Genomic DNA, 21,603 nt, shown 5'->3' on the forward strand with positions numbered 1-21,603 from the left:
TGTTTCTCTGGCACCTGGGCACATACTAGAAATTTAATATGTTTGTGCGGAACAATAGATGTCACCCATGTTATTTACGCTGTTCGTTTAGCACTTGGCCAAGGAGGCGATGAAGATATGGTTATGACTCTTCTAATTATTTACAAGTAAGACGGGCTGGCTGCAGGGTTGAGTGTTAACTGGCTGATTCCTAGGAAGTAATGTCATGGCAGAGCATTCTATTTGGATTCAGAAAGTCTAGGTTTAAATCCTGGCTCACAGTGTATACCATGAGCTCTGAGACACATTGTTAAACCTCTATAAGCTGCATTTTCTTCTTATTTAAAATGGGGGTGGGGGGGACATACACAAGAACCTATCATACGTAAAGTTCTCATGAGAATGAGGTGATGTTTAGCGTCCGTATTTATTATCTAACTTCATTGATAAACCAATAAATGAGTGGGATAAAGAATTCAGCATCTTAAAAACCTGGGGCAGTAAGAGCGAAACACAAAGACAAACTGAACTAAACAGGAGAAAAGAAATTCTGCCATTTGGTCAAACTGATGGATGTGGTGGTTTTATTTATCAGAAATATCACACTCACACTGGAGAACAAGCAGGTACATGGCTCTAACTAAGCAACTGATCTCCTGGGGAAACTGGTGATCATGCAAGGAACATTATCTCTGCAACTGGCAAGATTTTATGAGCAGCCAGGGGAGTTAAAAGGTTCCTTGCTTTGGTGAAAATTAGTACGGGACACTTTTTAGGTAGCTGCAAAGCATCAAAAGAAGGACCTTCATGGATTCATTCATTCACTCATTCAGTTAAAAGCTAGGGTCTGTCAGGGGCAGAGGGTGTCCTGGGCCAGTACAATCTATGACGATGAAAGACATGATCCTCATATAGATGAAAGATGTAGGTCGTTGGGGCAACTGACCTGATACACACAAATACACAGGCAAAGACATCGCTTCAAATCGTCAGAAGATCTGATCAAGAGCCCAGGGTGCTTTGAAACGCCATTAGGGAGGGAGGATGTTAAGGAAGGTCTCTCTGCATAGAAGATATTTAAACTGAGGCTTCCCAGGTGGCGCTAGTGACAAAGAACGAGTGGGGCCTGCTAATGCCGGAGACGTAAGAGACGTGGGTTCGATCCCTGGGTTGGGATTCTCTGGAGGAGGGCATGGCAACCGACTCCAGTATTCTTGCCGGAGAATCCCATGGACAGAGGAGTCTGGCAGGCTACAGTCCACAGGACTGCACAGGGTCGGACAAGACTGAAGCAACTTAGCATGCACAGACACTGAGCCTAAAGGTAAAGAAGAGAAAATAAAGTCTTCCAGGTGCTGGGAGTCACACGCAAAGGTCCTGAGGTAGAAAAGATCAGTGTGTAGAACAGAAAAGAGGCTGGTACTGCAAACGTAAGGAGGGCAGAGGGGTCCAGGGTGGAGCTGGAGACTCGGTGGAGCTGGAGACTCAGAGGGTCTGGCCAGCTTTGATCATGAAGCTGCAGTGAGTTCTTATCAGGCCTCAGAGTTTTAAAGTGAAAGCAGTAACACTCACATAGTACATTTCTTCTAAGGACTCAGGCTCTGCTGCTGCTGCTAAGTCACTTCAGTCGTGTCCCACTCTGTGCAACCCCATAGATGGCAGCCCACCAGACTCCCCCGTCCCTGGGATTCTCCAGGCAAGAGTACTGGAGTGGGGTGCCATTGCCTTCTCCCAAGGACTCATGCAGAGTAATATAAAGATAAATGGCCTTAATAATCCAATGGTTGAAGAGAAAACCTCTCTGGAATGAATAGACAAAAGAAGAGGCAAACTATTTTGAGAGAAAGAGAATAGTCTGGCTCAGAAAATACAATGGAATGGACACATGAAATGGGTAGGTTAACAGTTTGACAGTCCTCAAAAAGTTGTCCATGAAAGACTGTTGCTGTTCAGTAGCTAAGTTGTGTTCAACTCTTTGAGACCTCATGGACTGCAGCATCCCAGGCTCCTCTGTCCTTCATTATCTTCTGGAGTTTACTCGGATTCATGCCTATTGAGTTGGTGATGCTATCTAAGCATCTCATCCTCTGTCGCACCCTTCTCTTGCCCTCAATCTTTTCCAGCATCAGGGTCTTTTCCAAAGAGTCAGCTCTTGGCATCAGGTGGCCAAAGTACTGGAGCTTCAGCATCAGACCTTCCAATGAGTAATTAGCACTGATTTCCTTTAGGATTGACTGGTTTGATCTCTTTCCAGTCCAAGGGACTCTCAAGAGTCTTCTCCAACACCACAGTTCAAAAGCATTAATTCTTTGGTCCTCAGCTTTCTTTATGGTCCAACTCTCACATCCATACATGACTACCGGAAAAACCACAGCTTTGACTAGATGGACCTTTGTCAGCAAAGTGATACCTCTGCTTTTTAACACTGTCTAGGTTGTCATAGCTTTATGATCCAGCAATTCTGCTCCTAAACGTATGCCTACTAAAACAATGAAAACAAGGGCTCAGACAAATACAGAGACATGTTAGCAGCAGCATTAGTCACAGTAGCCAAAGGGCAGACACAGCCCCAATGAGCACTGATGGATGAATGGATAAACAGAACACAGTATATCCAAGCAAAGAAACATTCTTTAGTCCACTATAAAAAAGAAGAAAGTACTCTTCCATGCTGCAGCATAGATGAACCTTGAAAACATTATGCTGAGTGAAAGAAGCCAGTCACAAAAGGCTATATATTCCAAGACTTAATTTAAATGAAATATTCAGAATAGGTAAATCCATAACGACAGGACACAGACTGGTGATCACTAGGACCACCAGGAGGGAGAACTGATCCAGTTACTAGGTCCAGACTTTCTCTCTGGGGTCCTGAAAACATTCTGGAACCACACACAGGTGACCGCACTACACTGTGGACAGACTAAATGCCAGTGGATCGTCCCCTTCTAAATGGTTCATTTTATGTTGTTGTTGTGTTCAGTCGCTCAGTCGTGTCCATATGTTTGCGACCCCGTGCACTATAGCCTGCCAGGCTCCTTTATCCATGGGATTCTCCAGGCAAAAATACTGAGTGGGTTGCCATGCCCTCCTCCAGGGGAATCTTCCCAACCCAGGGATCTGACCCAGGTCTCTCGCATTGCAGGCGGATTTTTTATTGCTGAACCACCAGGGAAGCCCAAATTAAAGCCTATGGAGTATAAAAAGTTCCTATACAAAGAAGAAGTTTACAGGACCTGAGAGGTGACAGGTAAGACCTCCTTTCTCCAATGGTATTCCTGTCTCAGTGGCTACTCAGGTGCTTTGGGCTCACAGCTTTGCCCTTCTGAGCTGTGGTAGGTCCCCTGCTAGCCTCCTCAGAAGGATACTCAGACACTTGTCTTCCAGAGGTCTCTATCTAAGCTTGCAGGGGATCCTAGCTGAGTGCTTGAGAGGAAACAGGAGGATAATCTGTCTCAATCACCTGTCTTCAAATAGGAAGGAGCCCTGTACAATCCTAATAAACCCCAGCTTGAGTTTCTTTGTGAGTTTCTATTCCCACTGCTCTGGCTGTGGACACTTGGCTCCTTCTGATTTGGGAAGCACCAGCCTCTTCATCTATTTCAGTTGCTTAAAAGTGACAGGAGTCAAGGACAAATGACATTTAATCAGGTTTGCTAGGCAGGATGACAGTGCTGCCTGCAGAGAAGAAATAAGTGAAGTTCCTTTATGTTCTAGGAAGAAACTTATCAGCAGTTCCTTCATACGTGCTAAGGAAAAACAGCCCTTCAGGTCCTGATGAGATTCGAAGTAAACACCTGAAACCAGCTTCATCTAAAACACGAGAAGGAGGACTCACTCCATACAACAGGTCACAAGCCATGATTCCTGGCAGGCTTCACAAGGGCATGGTGCTTTTGCTTCTCTGAAATAATTATTTTTTGCGTAAGAGTTATTGGCTGCAACCACTTGACCTAAACTTGTGCAAAATAGAGAGCTCTTAGAGCCTTGAGTACCAACTGCAATGACGGTGCTTTTATTTGGCAGGGCCCTCGTTTGTTTATATAAATTAGCCTGCAATCACCAATTACATTGTCGGTCCAAAATAAGGTCAGGCCAAATGCAACCCTGGGAAGAACAGTCGTCTGGACACGAAAGTCCAGACAGGGCTATTATGGAGAATTATGGGGGATGATTAATTAGGTGGCCTCTTCCTGGGGATTGCCATTCTCACATAACATCTTTGTGCTAACACAGCTACTTTCTGGTAATAAGTTATTTTAAGAGAAACGTAATTAGTTGTTGGGATTCATTAGCCCCAGTCCATGTGTCCATGGCACAGCATCTCCTTGCTACTCGAGGGCCTGTTAATAGGGAATGATGATGTATTTGTATCTCTGTGGGGTAATAACAGAGGACACAGGCTTAGTCTGAAGTCCTAGCATGTTTGTCCTTTCACTCAGCAGACTGAAAAACCGAAAGTGAATTTATGACACAGATTTATAGTAGAAAAAGCCCAGTGTCCTGAAGGACTCGTGTTGACAGCTGTCAACCCGTTAGTGTGTTACAACTATTGCTTCTTTGGCCTAAACCTTTTGGAGGCAAGAAAAGGTAGACCAAGCATGCAATCTAGACAAGGGTGCCCTCTTTTTGACTTTCCTCATTTTAGGGGGTACTTCCAGAAGCTTCTGCCAGCTCAGAATAAGAATTTTCTAATAAGAATTGAAAAGAATTATTTTTACTTTCAGTAGCTTCCCAGTTCTCAGGGTCTGGAATGAGCGACTTTCTACAGCATGACAATGATCCCATCCATCACAGAGAGACGACCTGGAGGTCCACGATGCAGGCCACAAGTGGTAACTCTCTGTGTTCTCCCCACCTGCATCTCTGCTTCCTGTGATCCCCATGTGGCCATCGCTCTCTGAGTTCTGGGGCCCCGTTTCTCATTCCTGCCTATCACAGCCCCAAGGGTGATGGAGAGGAACCCAGGGATCCAGCCATCCCAGCTGTCCATCAAACGCCCTGTAGCTCACAGTCATGGACGTCTGCAGGAGGAAATCACTAACCCAGGAAAGGGGGCCCGTGAGACGTTTCTCCTCCATTTCAAATGTTCTTGGTCACCTAAGGAAGAAATGAAATTTATTTGAAACATTCTTTGTTAATTAAGGACCACATGGACTCAAGGAAGAGGATGAGGGGACCAGAAGACTTAGGCTGGGGAGGGCAGAATTGTATATCCAGCTCTTCACTCTGAATCCATAAGACGGTGGCTAGCAAGGTGTGCTCTGAACTGGTGTCTTTGGAAAATGTTATTCATGGCTCTCCTTGCTTATGTTTCTCTTTATCCAAGGGCAAGCATAACTGCATGCTGGAGATCTTCCCCAATGTTGCTGAACATGGGCTAGCCTCCACCTGTTCTGTGAACTGTACTCATCCTCTGGGCTGTTTTGTCCCAACTCTGGTAAACACTGGCTCTATTTCAAAATAAACGTCATTTTGAAAAGGGAAAGGAGAAATGATATGAAAATACATGTATTAAAATATTGGAGAGGCTTAGTATGTAAGCAAGAAGTAAAACTGCCAAGCTCCTTCTTCTTCAGTTTATGATTAATAGACTTCTTTGCTTTTCCTCCAGGGAAGCTATTTCTGATGCAATGTAATATAATTTGGGAGGCAGAAGAAGGAAAAATTATATGTCTAATATCAAGAAGTTATGAAAGATTCTAAGAAGGAACAAGTTTTTTTCTTATACTTTATAACCCAATGGTTTATGTGAATAAATATGAAGCACTATTGTCTACCAATTAAATGAAACTAAACTTCTTCATTTAATCTTTTCTCAAAGGAAGTAATCTGTTCAAACTAATGGAGATTTGACTCTTCAGACTCTAACAGGGAGTATGACTACTCACACTGAAAAGATAAAATTCAAGGTTCACCTGTCCTTCTAAAAGAAGTCCATATGTGCAACCAAATTATAGAGTAAGTAATTAAAGACAAGTCTTAGCTAGATCCTGCATATGTTTTAAAATTAAGTGGATCAGAATTTTCAGAAATAAGTAATGAAAACTTTAAGAAGGAAAAGCATGATGGGGTATTTTATATAATCATTTACACTTAAGGTGAATTCAAACTCTCACTTTCTCTAGCTTAGGGAAATAAAAATAATGTTTTGGGAGAAATGATCTCTACTATTTCATGGAACATAAATGCCAGGGAGAACCCAGTGAAATTATAGTTAGGTTTCTGGGGGCACAGAAAGGTCTTCAGAAAGAAATGAAAACTGAAGTTTTTTCTCATTCTTTTCCTAATAGAAAAGATAAGAGAAATGCAAAATCCTCAAGAGAGAGATAGCTTCAGGGCCACAAGATGTAACAATAAACCAACTAAAGGCAAAAAGCTTGTTCAGCCATGAAAATATTGAGAAAAAAGAAATGGCTTTCCAAGGCATGATTTAGGAAAAGCACACTGCAATTCATCCCGTTTTGTGGTAGCCTAATGGAACTCAAAGGCATCAGGCTGTTTTAATGACACTGTCCATTGCTTTCAATGGCCAACTCCATAGACTGTGTCTAGCCCCTGCTCTCATGCCTCATGCCTATCAGAGGGCTTGTTGTTTAGTTGCTAAGTTGTGTCTGACTCACCCAATGGACTGTAGCCCACCAGGCTCCTCTGTCCATGGGATTTCCCAAACAAGAATACTGGAGTGGGTTGCCATTTCCTTGTCCAGGGGACCTTCCCAACCCAGGGATCGAACCTGCATCTCCTGCACTGGCTGGTGTATTGTTTACCACTGAGCCACCAGGGAAGCCTACCAGAGGGCTTATCACATTGTAAAAAGAATAGATGTTGAGAGAATAAAACTTGCAGTCAATATAACTAACTCCCCTTGTCTGGATTCTATACCACCAAGTGACCTTCTGATCCAAGTGTGGCTTTTGAGTGGCTAGACTAGAATGAACAAAAGCACTGGTAAAGGATTAGGCTTATGGAACATCCACGGACATGCAGCCACACAGATTTCATGATCAAGGACATCTAGGCCAAACCACTCCTTTACAGCCATGGAATTTGACGCCAAGATAATGTAGCCTGGTTTCCCTCAGGACAATGGACATGATGCATCAAAGCTAAAGCTCAAATCAGGTCTCCTAATTCCAACTTGAAGGTCATTTCATGTACATTCAATGATTAGGATTTAAGATGAATAGATTTTATAAGATTCTTCTTTGTTAAGTTACTGATTTCATCAAAGTATAAGAATGAAACATAGTTCAGTAGGTAAACCCCAATTCAAGAACAAATTCACTAATTGGCTTTTAGGATTCTTACATTGTTATATAATTTCTTGAAGTTACATTAATGACAATGGAAAAAGGAAAAGTGTCCTCCTGTAGCATATTTTTATGATAACTTCCACTTGAAAATAGAGACAAAGGCTAACATTAGTTTATTTTTTTCCCTGGCAAAGAAATTAGCTTGATTTGGGGTTTATTATACAACAAATTACAATATGCTTTACACTGGTCAACATGACCTTGCTAGAAGAATGTTTTATTAAAACTTATTTCCCAAAGTGAGAACAAACAATGAAAGCCAACTATTAGAGTTTTATTATCCGCTGAATTATGTCCCTCCCAAGCTCAGATGTTAGATCTTAACTCCCAGCTCCTCAGAATGTTACTGCATTTAGAAATGGTCTTTGAAGCAGTAATTAAGATAATATGAGATTTTTGGCCTGGGCCCTAATCCAATATGACTGGTGTCCTTACAGGAAGAGGAGATCAGGATGTAGCCCCACAGAGGGAACAGCAAATATGGACACGGCTAGAAGGTGACCACCTACAAGTTGAGGACCGAGGCCTCTGAGAACCAGCCCTAACCCTCAGAATTGGGAGACAATAAATTCCTGTTCTTTAAACCACCCTGTCTGTGGTGCTCTGTTATGCCAGCCTGAGCAAGGTAGTAAGGAGATAAGCCACCACCTCCTTCTGATCGGCGGGAGGCAGTGAGCTTGAAGTGTCGGGGTGAACCATGTGACGCTGGAGCCTCCATCACCAATGGAGCTGCAGAGATGGGCTCCTAAGACCCCCTAGACCCTCTGCCCCCTGTGGATTCTGTTCCCATCGTTCAAAGAGGACCTTCATTGCTGAATCAGGACTCAAGAAAACCACTCATTCTGCAGCTGAAATAGACACACCGATCAGGAGTGGAGGACTGCTCAGGTGCTGGAGGAGCAGGTGCGGTTGGACGGAGGGCGGGTGGGGTGCGTGGTGCCACGTCTGCTCTCAGCGTCCACGTGGACTCCGCCCTTTCCTTTTCAGTACCTGAGCGAGAGTACTCCATTCAGCGGCAGCTCAAGACTGGGATAAATTCAGGGCGCACGCTACAAGATTTAAACATACTTCTAAAAGCAGATTCTTTTTATTAGATGCCTGATACTGGCAAGCGGCTGAACGTAAGGTAAAATTAATAACTCCTCTTCTTTCCTGCATCTAATTCAAGAGTAAACCAGATAAAATAAATTTCCTAGGCGTTTTCTAGCCAGAGTGTGATTATCAGTGGTATTACTTTGTGATGGGGTTTTCTCAAGGTCACTCCAGAATTAGCGGCACCACGGGACCAAGCGTTCATCCATTATATGGGTTAAAATGACTAATTGAGGGTCTGAGTTTAATTATACTCATAAGCAAAGGCACAGTGCAGCTCCTTTGACGGCCTTAATAACATTCCCCTGTATACAAAGATAGATGGGAAAAATTAGGGTTGTATATTGTTGTCCTTCAGGACAAGATGCTGAAGTGGGAATAGAATAATAAAAGTAAAGACATGGCTCGGCGGTACTAGGAAATGAGCTGTGGATGTTAGCAACGCCAGCCTTATGCAAATACTTCAGCTGGAGATAAAGCCCTACGTGCTTACGACTAAATGTAACAGCCAGACGGTAAGGCCCATCTGAATTGTCGTTTTGAGCAGGCAGACTTTTAAAAAGTAAAAAAAGGATACTCAGGAAGGCTTTACCTGCAGTTCATGATGAAATGAAGATCAAGGACATGAAGGGATCATTAGGATGTTGATTTATGATATTTTAAATGGAAAAACGCAGTCATGCTTTGCACTAAATCCTGAAAGCATTCATTCTGTACTCAGCCTTGGGAATGGAGCGCCTTAAATGAGACTTAAGTCATGTCACGTGCTCTGCGTGAGACTTGAGAATGACTGTGGACTGTCACGTGTACATGCTCTTTGCAACCCCATGGACTGTAGCCCACCAGGCTCCTCCATCCATGGGGTTTTCCACGCAAGAATACTGGAGTGGGTTGTCATTTCCTTCTCCAGATCTTCCTGATCCAGGGATCGAACCCCGGTCTGCCGCATTGTAGGCAGATGCTTTACCGTCTGAGCCACCAAGGAAGTCCACCAAAAAAACTAAAAAAAAAAAAAAAAAAAAAAATGTCACAAACTGGAGGTCCAAAAACTACAGAACGTTATTCTTCCATAGTTCTGGAGGTTAGGAGTCCAAGATCAAGGTGTCAGCAGGGCTGTGATCTCTCTGAAGGCTCTGGGGAAGAACCCTTTGCCTCCTTCTAGCTGCGGGTGGTTGCTGGCAGGCCCTGTCACTCCTGGGCTTACAGCTACATCCCTCCGTTCTCTGCCTCTGTCTTCACATGGCTGTCCTCCCCCAGTGCGCGTCTGTGTGTGTAAGTCCTCTTCTCGTAAAGATACCACTCACTAGACATAGGGCTTACCCTAATTCAGTGTGGCCTCACTTTTTTAAAATATTGAACTGTAGTTGATTAACACTGTTGTGCTTATTTCCACTGATCAGCTGAGTGAGTCAGTGACATGTATATATTCTTTTTCATTGTGGTTTATCACAGGATACGGAATACAGCTCCCCGTGCTCTACAGTATGACCCTGTTGTTTATTCATCCTATACATAAGCATTTGCATCTGCTAATCGGAAACTCCCAGTCTGCCCCTCCCCCACCCCTCGTCCCTTGGCGACCACAAGTCTGATCTCTGTCTGTGAGCTTGTTTCTCTTTCGTACAGAAGTTCATTTGTGTCGTATTTTAGATCCCACACATGAGTGATATTCAGATGGCACAGAATCCACCTGCAGTGCAGGAGACCTGGATTCAATCCCCGGCTTGTGAAGATCCCCAGAGGAGGGCATGGCAACCCACTCCAGTATTCTTGCCTGGAGAATCCCATGGACAGAGGAGCCTGGCGGGTTACAGTCCATGGAGTCACAAAGAGTTGGTCACAACTGAGTGGCTAAGCACAGCACACATGGCATTTGCAGTGTGACCTTATCATTTAACTAATTATATCTGCAAAGACCCTATTTCCAAATGGGGTCACATTCTGAGGCTTCAGGTTGACACAGATTTGGGGGGACACTTATCCAACCTATCCTAAAGGACACTTATCCAACCATTCCATGGTAAAGGAAATCAGTCCTGAATGTTCATGGGAAGGACTGATGTTGAAGCTGAAACTCCAATACTTTGGCCACCTGATGCGAAGAGTTGACTCATTTGAAAAGACCCTGATGTTGGGAAAGATTGAAGGTGGGAGAAGAAGGGGACGACAGAGGATGAGATGGTTGGATGGCATCACTGACTCAATGGACATGAGTTTGAGTAAACTCCAGGAGTTGGGGATGGACAGTGAGGCCTGGTGTGCTGCAGTCCTTGGGGTCGAAGAGTCAGACATGCCTGAGTGACTGAACTGAACTTACAGCAACCTACAGCAGTGACCCCAGGCAAAATAAGCTTGCCCACAGGCGCAGCCGGATTGACCTTCAATAGTGAGCCTTCAGTGTGTAGTTGGTCAACACACATTCTGGCTGAAGGTGATGATTCTTCTTGCCAAATGTTATAGGAGGGTATTTCATCACATGGTGTGCAGTGAAACAATCACAGGTACATAACTGAGTCAATTTCAAGGTCTATATCACCTAAGGCCACAGGAAAATGGTTTCCCTGGAGGAATCCTTAAGCCTAAAGAGGAAAAAAAACCCAACACAATAACTTCATGAATAATTAAGTCCTAGGCTGTTCTAACATCTTTCCACATTTATTTTAAGCCATATTTGTAAATTTTTAATTAAAAATTAAAACTTTAATTGAGCAGAATAGGAACAAAAGACAAAACTTAAAAAGGAGGAGAAACAAGGAGGAAGTCAAGTGTTGCTGTGTGTGACTGGTTGGTGGGAGGATGCAGGCTATGAATTGTAGCCCTCCAGGCTCCTCTGAGCAGAGATGACACCGACCCCCGCCCATCATTCCCAGCTCTGACACCCGAGGGCCCCACCTGCCACTCCCTCCTGGAACCCCATAATCTATCATTCCTAACAACTCTCTCCTTCAACAAAATTTAAGAGAACTTTTTTTTCCCCATTTCTATCCTCTTTTCTCAGTGATGGATAGATATTTCAGGAACAACTAGGTCAGCTTTTAAAAAATTTCATTTCTTACTCCCAAAATGAATTTTAAGTGGAAAAGGTCTAAGGGCATTAGCTTTTCATTTTATATTTTATATGTGCTTAAATTTTGGCTATGTCAACGTGATATGCCATCTTCCCATGAAGTTTCACCATGCGTTTTTAGAAAAGGCAAAGCCAAGGGGGTCTTCTCTGTAGAATGTTTCCAGTGAGTGCGTTCGAAGCTTGAGACTGGTGGGGCGGACACCGCCACTGATTTTGGTACAACCGAGGAAAGGCTGGAGAAACTGGACAGAGTCTTTTAAGACATTTCAATTTGTATAAAGACTGGACAATGTGAGTGTTCTAGATCCTAGTTTACAGAGGTCTTTTTAACTTAAATTTCACTCTGATAAGCTTTTGAATACTTAAAAGTGGTGCAATTTGCATCTATAATCTTTTTTTTTTTTTTTTTAATAAAAAGATGTACTCTTTCAGAATAGCAATTGCTTACATTTTTCACCTGGACTTCCTGTCCTGAAATGACGTAAATAAATTTGAATCCTGCTATGAACAAAAGTTGAGAATAACGATATCTGATAATGATCTGATAAATTTACTTTACCTATCACACACTCCTACTGGAGTTATAAGCTACACCGAGCTAGGAAACACTATCCCAGGAAAAGAGTTTAATTTTTTTTTACATTTCGTTTTCTTCATATATTCTTGAAACTGTAGCTGTAGAAACAAGCAAAAATATGGACTCACTTTAAGTCATCAGTAAATAGATGGAAGACTTTAAGAACTGGAAAAATAATGTCCACTCTGTTATCTAGGACATGTCTTAAAATGAGTCTTAAAAACAAAAGGTACTCCTGGTACTAACTGTTTAAAATGTAAGACAGAGGTGGAGATAGGGGACTTAACTGGGGGTAGGTGACTAACTCTGTGTGGGTCTCCTGTCATCCATACTCTGGGTCTTAGCAGAGGAGAAAAGAAAGTAAGAAATAAGGGGGAAGGAGGAGACAACTGACAATTAAAGGCAAAAGGGATACTGGCCAAGTAGATGCCACTCAGCAAATGTCAAGAAGCAAATTAAAAGAACCAGCACCTGGGAGAGTGCTGTCCATTCTTTGGTTGGGTGGTTGTCTGTGTTGCTCCAGCATAGATCTATAGTCTCATCTCACATAACACTGCATTTCCCATCTGTGTGGTGTAGTGGGTGGGCACGGTCTGGATCAGGAGTCAGGATGTGGATGAAAATACTGGCTTCCTGACTTACGACACATGACCTATTGAACTTATAATATTTATGAGAATGAATGATGTATGTGAAGTAGAAGCTCCTGGACCTTGGAAGTCAGGAATTTTGTGAATAAAACTGCTCCTCTTAATTTTACATAAAAACCGGCACACTCTGTAGAACAAATGCAATTTATTGTCCTTTGTTACAAGATAAACAGGGTCCTAAGTCATATACTTATGTTTTAGCCTGATTTCATGGAATATGACAGTGGTGGTTATGACACATTGGAAAAGACTTGTAACATGCGACTTAGGCACTTTTATACAATTTAGGTAAATTTCAAGGGTAAAAAGATATGCAGATATTGGAAGGAAATGTGTAAAAAATGCTAATGATGGTTATCTCTAGGGGATGAGGTTTATGGGTGATTGTTACTTATTACTTTATGCTTGCAAGTATTTCCAGTAGTCAGCAATAAACGTGTACTACTTGTAAAGTTAGAAAAGAAACAATAAATGTCTTTAAAAGTGAAAAAAAGATTACAGCTATAAATTAATGGACCAGATCAAGGTATGCAAATGTTACATAAACTCACTACATCATCTTCTTGGGCAAATTCACTGTATCATTTTTTTACATAAAATATATATTCAGTACATAAAAATGACTAAAATAACAATTGCTGTAATTTTATTTTCTGCTTTAAGAAGCAGCAAAGCACCAAATTCTTTCTAAATATTGTGATAGAAAAAAAAAATGTTTCTTGCAAAGGAATAAGCCCAGATGTGATTTATAAATTGAGATGATCTGCTTATTAATTTACATTTTAAGGACTATATTCAAATCATTTTTGCAGTTCCAGGAGGACTTTTGCTGAGTGCACTGCATTATCTTTAATTTAGCTCAGTTACATGTGTTTCATGTCCTCTTGTTTTGGGGGGATTTGATTTATTAAGCCTCAGTTACATACAAATAATGATTTGTGCCATAAAACTTCTCTAACATTTAATAAGATATTGAAGCTATAATTTAAATAAGAATAACATAAAATGATGAAAATATTTCCAAAATAAAAAGCAGACCTAAAACAGCTATGGCGATAGCTCTCATAGCTACAAACCAGTGATAGTTAAATTTAACTGAATGGAATGAAACATTGATATTTACTTTTGTCTACAGGAGGTACCTTAAAAATGAAGTCTGCAGGGCAGCCCATAAATTCACAGCTCCACCTTTCATGTCACTGCTCCCCTCCCTACCTGCTTTTACTCTGTCCTGTAAAATTGCTCCCAGACACAGCTGATCATTATGTTCTCTTGGTAAAAGCTTTGCCATAGCTTTCTGTCCCTTAGAAATTCAAGTCTACCCTTCTGAGCTCTGCTTTGACAGCCCTTTATCACCTAGAATGAAATAACTAAGCAAGCTGCATTTCTTAAAGTCTGCTAGGCTTGCAGATTGCCCACAGATCCTGGAGTTATGTCCCCCATGTCAGCGTCAGGTGTGTGTGCTGATCTTTCTGGCCTCAAGGAGATCCCAAAGTATTGACTGGTGAAGCCCTTTCTCTGCCTGACCCCAGTCTCATCTGGTTCTTGAAAGCTTTTGTGACCACATTGGCTGAATAAGCCACTCCTTCCCCAGTTTTTCCTTCTGTGCTATCCTGTGCACCAAGTCGCTTCAGTTATGTCCAACTCTTTGCGACCCCATGGACTGTAGCCCACCAGGCTCCTCTGTCCATGGGACTGTCTAGGCAAGAATACTGGAGCGGGTTTTCATTTCCTCCTCTAGGGGATCATCCTGACCCAGGGATCAAATCCACATATGTCTCCTGCACTGGCAGGGGGTTCTTTACCACTAGTGCCAGCTGGGAAGCCCTATATCTATACTATCCTAATCATAATACTAGGACTCACTGTATTGGTGTCCTTGTCTTCCAAGGGATTAGAAGGTTAAGAGGTTGCTATGTTTATTTTTGGTTCCCTGGTCCCTTCCTGGCACACAGCAGGCACTTAGAAGATGCCCATGGATGAAACTTCTGAAAGGCAGGAACAGCATACAAAGCCACATCTTTCATGTAAATAAAGATCTTGGTTTTGTTGAAAGAATTAAGAATGTCAATATAACCTCACATACTAAAATCTAGAAGCTTCCATCATGATATAAATATTTAAAACACTTTTTATGTATTTTTCCAACACTGGTTCTAAGCAAATGGTAATAGAATTTTCCTGAAACCTTTCATCTGCTGAGTCTTTATTTGACATATTCATTTTAGCCCTTTCCCAGAGCTGTTTTCTTCCCCTGTTAGTCCAACCTGCTCATTAATGTAGAATGATTCATAAACATATTTAAATAAGAGATTAAAAACTCATACTTCTTTAAGAAGGGAAATGTAATGGGGCAGGACTCTATGGGGTCCTTCCCAGAACAGACCCTCATCCATAAAGAATAAATTTAATCAGAGAAGTAAGAAGATGCAGAAAGAAAGGAAAACAGTCATGCAAGACAAAATAATACTTTAGCCATTAAACAAAGTCAAGGACCTTTAGTTCCTACTCAAGGACTATAGATAATATTCTGAGCCATGTCCTCTGAGCTGTTTTGCAGATATTGAAACTACCACCAGTGGGAGAAGTTAACTGTATGCTGCCCACAAGCACGTAGACCCCAGACCGGTTGTAACCAGAAGGTTGATGATGCTGACTCCAGATTACCTCACCACCAACCAATCAGAGAATGTCCATGAGCTGACCACGCCCTGCTCCTTCAGCACTCTAAGACCCCTCACTACCCCTCTTCAGGGTGGGGCACAGTCTTCAGGGCATTAACCCCTTGTGGCCACCTCTGCCTGGCAAAGCAATAAAGCTATTTCTTTCTACTCCACCCAAAACTCTGTCTCTGCCTTTCTATTTGGCACCAGTGAACAGAGGCTGAGTTTTGGCAACAGAAGGAGCTTAATGAATTAAGAGGGAAGTGAAAGAGTCACCATATTTTGATAGACCTTACTTCGCCACTTGCATGATAAACACTGAAAAGTGGGGCAAACCTTAAACCTGGTTTCATGTGGGCTAAGAACAGCCACTTAGGCTACAGGAAACTCTTTCTGAATCAGATGTCCTCCTTTTTGCTTCCTATGAGGTGGTCAGTCCTGGCTTGAAGCAGAAGCAGCACTGGTCAAGCCTCTGTGTTTGTGAACTTGGTCAGATGACCTACAAAGGGGAGCCATGCACCTTCACTAGTCTGGTTTCTTCATCTGACTTTTATCAAATGAAGCTGAAAGTTCATATATCAGTAGCCTTCATCCTTAAATCAAACGTCATGAATATATAATTGTATTACTATATAATTTATAGAGAATATTAATTGATGGAGCTAAACTGATCTTTATTAAGTATATGTCTGCAATTGGTTCTGAAGCACTTCGTTCCATGATCCTCACTGGGAACAATGACACTCTTTACAAGTCAAGGATGTTAAGAAAGGAAAACTGCTTGTAATAGTTGCATATAACCAAAATAGAAAAATGAGGTAGAAAGGGTCAGAAATGCCCACACTTTTAGCTTTGGATGAGCTATATTTCTTCTAGTAGGGCAGGAGGTTTCTTAAGGATCATAGAATTTAAGAGGTTATAAAATGGATGTCTCAAAAGTGGGGTTTAGAGAACTGTAAATTTGGCTTATGGTGGAGCCCACCCAGAGGAATCATGTCAAAAGATCATTATTTCATGACTTGAGGAAAAGCAAAATTGTTGGAGGGTTTCCTATTCCTGTCCGTGAATGCAAGCTGATATTTATGGAGGCCAGCTCTCTTTAGCTCCCTTTGTGCATGCACATTCACACAAACACACACACTTCTCAAGACTGGAGGCTAAGAGTATTGTTATAAATATTCATGAGAACTTTATTATTAATGTCACTGAAGTGATTCTGTTTCTTCTCAGTTGAGACTGGTACTCACACCTAGAATCTGATCAACTGTGAGAGAAGTGGCAACTTTGAGGCAGCCCAGCTAAAGCAACTCTGCACATTTTACTTTTGAAATACAGACTACTTGACTAGGTATCTTAAACCACATATATCCCACCATTAAGTTAAACTGGCAGAGATTCCTCACTTTCGTACAATGGACAATATCCTTGGGAACACCGTTTCTAGAGATTAGAATAAGCATACCTTAATTATTACATTCTTTTTTCTAAGAGCAAAAACTAAATGGAACATGTAAAACATCACAAGAGATTTCTGGGTGATGAGTTTTGAAAAAACACATTGGAAGATAATTACAACACATTTGCTACTTTTATTATTTAAAAAAGACATTTCACACCACAGGCCTTATTAAAGAGTTATTTTTAAGAATTACAAGCTCTGGCAGTCACACTGAAAATGTTTTAAAAATAAAAATAGATACCAGAGGCAGTTACTGTGATCCCTGTGTGTTTGTCATAGACTCCTCCAACCAGTTGTCTGCCTGGTTATTCTACATGCCTGATATGTCACAACACTTGTTTTCAATCAAAGAAAACTGTATTTGGTTGCACTGACAACACTTATTTATGTATTTTTTGCCTAAGATCTAAGAGAACATGTTAAAAAAGTCAAATTCTAGGGTAGGTACAGGGCAGAGGAAGATGAATATATCTCTTCACTACTGCATTAGAAATGACTTTTGCTAGCTTCTTGCACTCTATTGCCATAAGAATATTCCAGAACATTCTGCTCCTCAGCAAAACAGCAATAAAGTTACAGAAACAAAAAGCACCTGAAGACAGGAGGAAGTGACGATGACACGGGACTCACCTTAGGCATCCAGTGGCATTTCGCAGCACTTGTGAGGAATGCAGCTGTATCTTCCGATCGTCCTGAAGAGGTGAGTTTTCCCAGCCTGAGTGTGGGATAATCACCGCGTTGGTCAACACTGCCAGGGTGTCCTGGATGATTGGCATTTTGAGTGCATCACAAGACGAGAGATTCCAAAGAACTCCTGCAAGATACACACAGAGTTTTGGATGGTCACCGTTTTCCTTAATCAAGTTAACAGCATAAGCAGGAGAGACTAAGATAGTGTAAGCACGTGTTCTAGAGCATGCCCTTCACTTTAAAGCATTTGTGTGAACCCACTGCAAAAGTGCTATGAGAATCTAACACGTAGGCAGAGGAACTGTAACATGATTATATTCATTCCATCATGGAGAGTAATTTAGGGTGAGAACACCAACGGAATTGAGGATATCAGCCCTGCTTCCATTCACAATTAGTACAATGAATCCAAGCCCCCAAATTCTAACCAAGACCAAAAAGTTCCAAAAGTGAACTGAAATGGACTAGTAAGACATCTGAAGTAGACAAGGAAGACATCTCTGTTTTATCCAAGATTCTCAACATGCTGCTAAGTTGCTAAGTCACTTCAGTCGTGTCCAACTCTGCAACCCCATAGACGGCAGCCCACCAGGCTCCCCTGTCCCTGGGATTCTCCAGGCAAGAACACTGGAGTGGGTTGCCCTTTCCTTCTCCAATGCGTGAAAGTGAAAAGTGAAAGTGAAGTCGCTCAGTCATGTCTGACCCTCAGTGACCTCATGGACTGCAGCCTTCCAGGCTCCTCCGTCCATGGGATTTTCCAGGCAAGAGTACTGGAGTGGGGTGCCATTGCCTTCTCCGTCTCAACATGCACCTGTGGTCTATTGGATTCACTCAGTTTCCTACAAAGCCAGCCATCATTGTGCAGGACCTTTCAAGGATACAGTATAGGGTCTGGTGCTCACAGGCTCAACAGGAATTAAAATTTGCTGTCACTGCTTCTGTTAGCTTTTCTCTTAAAACAATGCTCATGGAGGACCTAGGGATTGTCCTTCCTTATGTAACAGCAAAGAGAGCAGTAGAAATGGAAGACTGTGTCAACAATAGACAGAGAGTTTAAAATGGAATTAATTTCAGAAAAGGTCTAAGAATTACATACACATTATAATATCATTTGAAATGCTTTTAAAATAATTGCTATTTTTGTTGTTCAAAATTGTACACATAAAAGTAAAAAAAAAAAAAGAATAATATTCTCTTTTCCTGTGAAAGACTGCATTTCCCCCAAGGCTAATGTAAATAGACATCATCACTGCAGATACTGAGAATAAAATATCATAGTTGTCTTTAGAAACACAATTTATAGTTTACAATATTTAGTAACTTTTCAATTGATTTTAAAATGAGATTGGCTTCATCTATCATGTTATTAATAAACAGAACTCACTTATTTCTTAAATTTGTTTTATTAGTTTCTTGCTTTGCTCATATTGAACTATCCAAAGGCATTAATAATACTAACCTGAAAATCAATGATATCTGATTAATAACTAAAATAATACTTTTATTTATTTTTTTATTGTATTTTTATTTTTTTATTTTTTCTAATTTTATTTTATTTTTAAACTTTACATAATTGTATTAGTTTTGCCAAATATCAAAATGTGACTTTAGAAACAAACTTTTCCAACTGGTCTTTCAAAAGAACATTTTCTGGGAATTTTATTTAGGTAAATGCAAGAGAAACAAAATGTTTTTGGTGCTTTGAATGTACAAATGAATTGTTAGTACAGGGGGTTGGCTTGAGGGTGAATCCTGTCTGCCTGTTTTTGTAAATAAAGTTTTATGAACACAGCTCTGTCTGTTCACTTACATATTGTCTATGGCTGCTTGTGTCCTACAAGGGAAAAGCTGAGATTTGGGGACCAAGATAGTATGGCTCCCAAGCCTAAACAAATTACTATTTGGCCTTTCCTGGTCACCTTTGTGGTTAGTATACGGGCCATTTTCTATATACTTCTGTGTGCATGTTTGCATTGCCATTAGCATCCTATATAAAAATGCTTATTGGTGCACAGAAGCTGCTCAAAATATATTCTGACTTGAACAGATGTGAAATGCTACGAGCATTATCATGTGCATTTATTTTGATTTAAATAATATATGAAGCGGATTTTTAATTCATTCCATTAGGAAACATTTTACTGAATTTTGGATGATCAAAATAATCAAGATGAATACTTTCATTTATTTATAGTCTCACGACAATATTCTTTTATCTAGTAAAATAAATACTTTTCAGTTTTAAAAAAGCACATTTAAATGAAATTACTATCTACCCCCAAGTTTGAGGATAACTTTAAAAAATATCACATTAAAGGGTTTGCATATTTTTTAAACTGAAGTATAGTTGATTTACAATGTTGCATTAGTTTTAGATGTACTGCAAGGTGATTCATACACACACACACACATTTATATACATATATATATATATATACAACCTAGACAGCATATTAAAAAGCAGAGACATTACTTTGTCCACAAAGGTCCATCTAGTCAAGGCTATGGTTTTTCCAGTGGTCATGTATGGATGTGAGAGTTGGACTGTGAATAAAGCTGAGTGCAGAAGAATTGATGCTTTTGAACTGTGGAGCTGGAGAAAGCTCTTGAGAGTCCCTTGGACTGCAAGGAGATCCAACCAGTCCATCCTAAAGGAAATCAGTTCTGGGTGTTCATTGGAAGGACTGATGTTGAAGCTGAAACTCCAATACTTTGGCCACCTGATGTGAAGAGCTGACTCATTTGAAAAGACCCTGATGCTGGGAAAGATTGAGGGCAGGAGGAGAAGGAGACGACAGAGGATGAGATGGTTGGATGGCATCACTGGCTCAATGGACATGGGTTTGGGTGGACTCCAAGAGTTGGTGATGGACAGAGAGGCCTGGTGTGCTGCGCTTCATGGGGTTGCAAAGAGTTGGACACAACTGAGCGACTGAACTGAACTGATATACATTTTTTTCAGATTATTTTCCATTATAGGCTATTCTGTTTTTCTAAGTATACAACACACATATACAGACGCTAAACACTGAATTTTTCCATTACTAAATCCTGATTTGAAAGTACCAATACATGAAAATTGAGGCTTGTAAATGTTTTAAAACATGGGTTCTATATTTTGCTATAAAATACGTCTCCTCTAAAGACTAAACAGTAAAAGACTTTTCCATTTTTATCATTCAATGAATTTAAAAGATTCTAAAGACATTCTATAATAATAAAGAAATTTTTACTGCTTCCTAACAAACAGAAAAGAGGTAGGAAAGGAAAGGAGGAAATCAAAGATGAGGTGAAGGCCTCACTATCTGATAAGAAGTGAAACGTGGGAAAGAAAGGGACGTTTCAGGCGACTCTTCATCTGGCTGTTCCACCTCACCTTTCTTATTAATTCATTCATCACTGTAACCTAATTCCGAATCAGGCACGGACAGAAGTTTCCTGTTTACATCCCTCCGCCTTTCCAGACGGGCCCCATCTGTGTTTCACAGGCTGATCAACTTACCACAGTGCTTGACCCAAATCTCTAAATGTTCTCTCCTGGTTTCTATCCGCAGCCCACATGGGCTCCTTGGACTCTGAGAAACACAGGTATCTCTGGTCAGGGACATGTTTTACCACGTCTGCATGGATGAGGACTTGGTAAAGAGGATGCAACGCTGCAGAATTTCTTTTAGGGGAAATTCAGCAAACCAGTTAGCAGCAGAGGGCCCTCCAAACTTGGAGTTTGGGTTATATTATCTGGACAGAGACGAGCTTGAGTGTAGAAGCAGCAGTCTCTGGGGACACTGAGGTAAAGCAAGGTGTGACTGGCAGGAGTCAAGAGTGGGAACAGCTGGAACTCTACACCTGTCTTGCCAGCCACCTACACACACACTAACTCACGTGCACACACACATCCACACACAGTACACACATACATTCACATATACTCACAGACACATACACTCATACCTACACACATCCACACACTCATACAGCATACAGATTCAGTCACACGTACACACATACACTGTACACATACATTCACATAGACACACGCCTACACATATACACAGACTCACACAATATACTTACATGCACACAATGCACATGTACATTCACATACACTTA

The 21,603-nt window shown here is 41.2% G+C and overlaps 1 protein-coding gene across 3 annotated transcripts in view; it reads right to left on the minus strand.

The window, feature by feature from the left end:
• The window catches only part of CTNND2 (catenin delta 2), a 1,106,103-nt gene that overhangs the window by 178,133 nt on the left and 906,367 nt on the right, over positions 1 to 21,603 (minus strand). For all 3 annotated transcript variants that reach the window (XM_086362482.1, XM_086362480.1, XM_086362481.1), the window contains exon 12: positions 17,434 to 17,617. In XM_086362482.1, coding sequence (XP_086218608.1) covers positions 17,434 to 17,617 — 184 coding nt within the window. The remainder of the gene's footprint in view (positions 1 to 17,433; positions 17,618 to 21,603) is intronic.

This window comes from Bos grunniens, chromosome 20 (genome assembly GCF_055505025.1).
Source record: "Bos grunniens cultivar Pamir isolate PY7600 chromosome 20, Bosgru_T2T1.0, whole genome shotgun sequence".
Taxonomy (NCBI): Eukaryota; Metazoa; Chordata; class Mammalia; order Artiodactyla; family Bovidae; genus Bos; species Bos grunniens.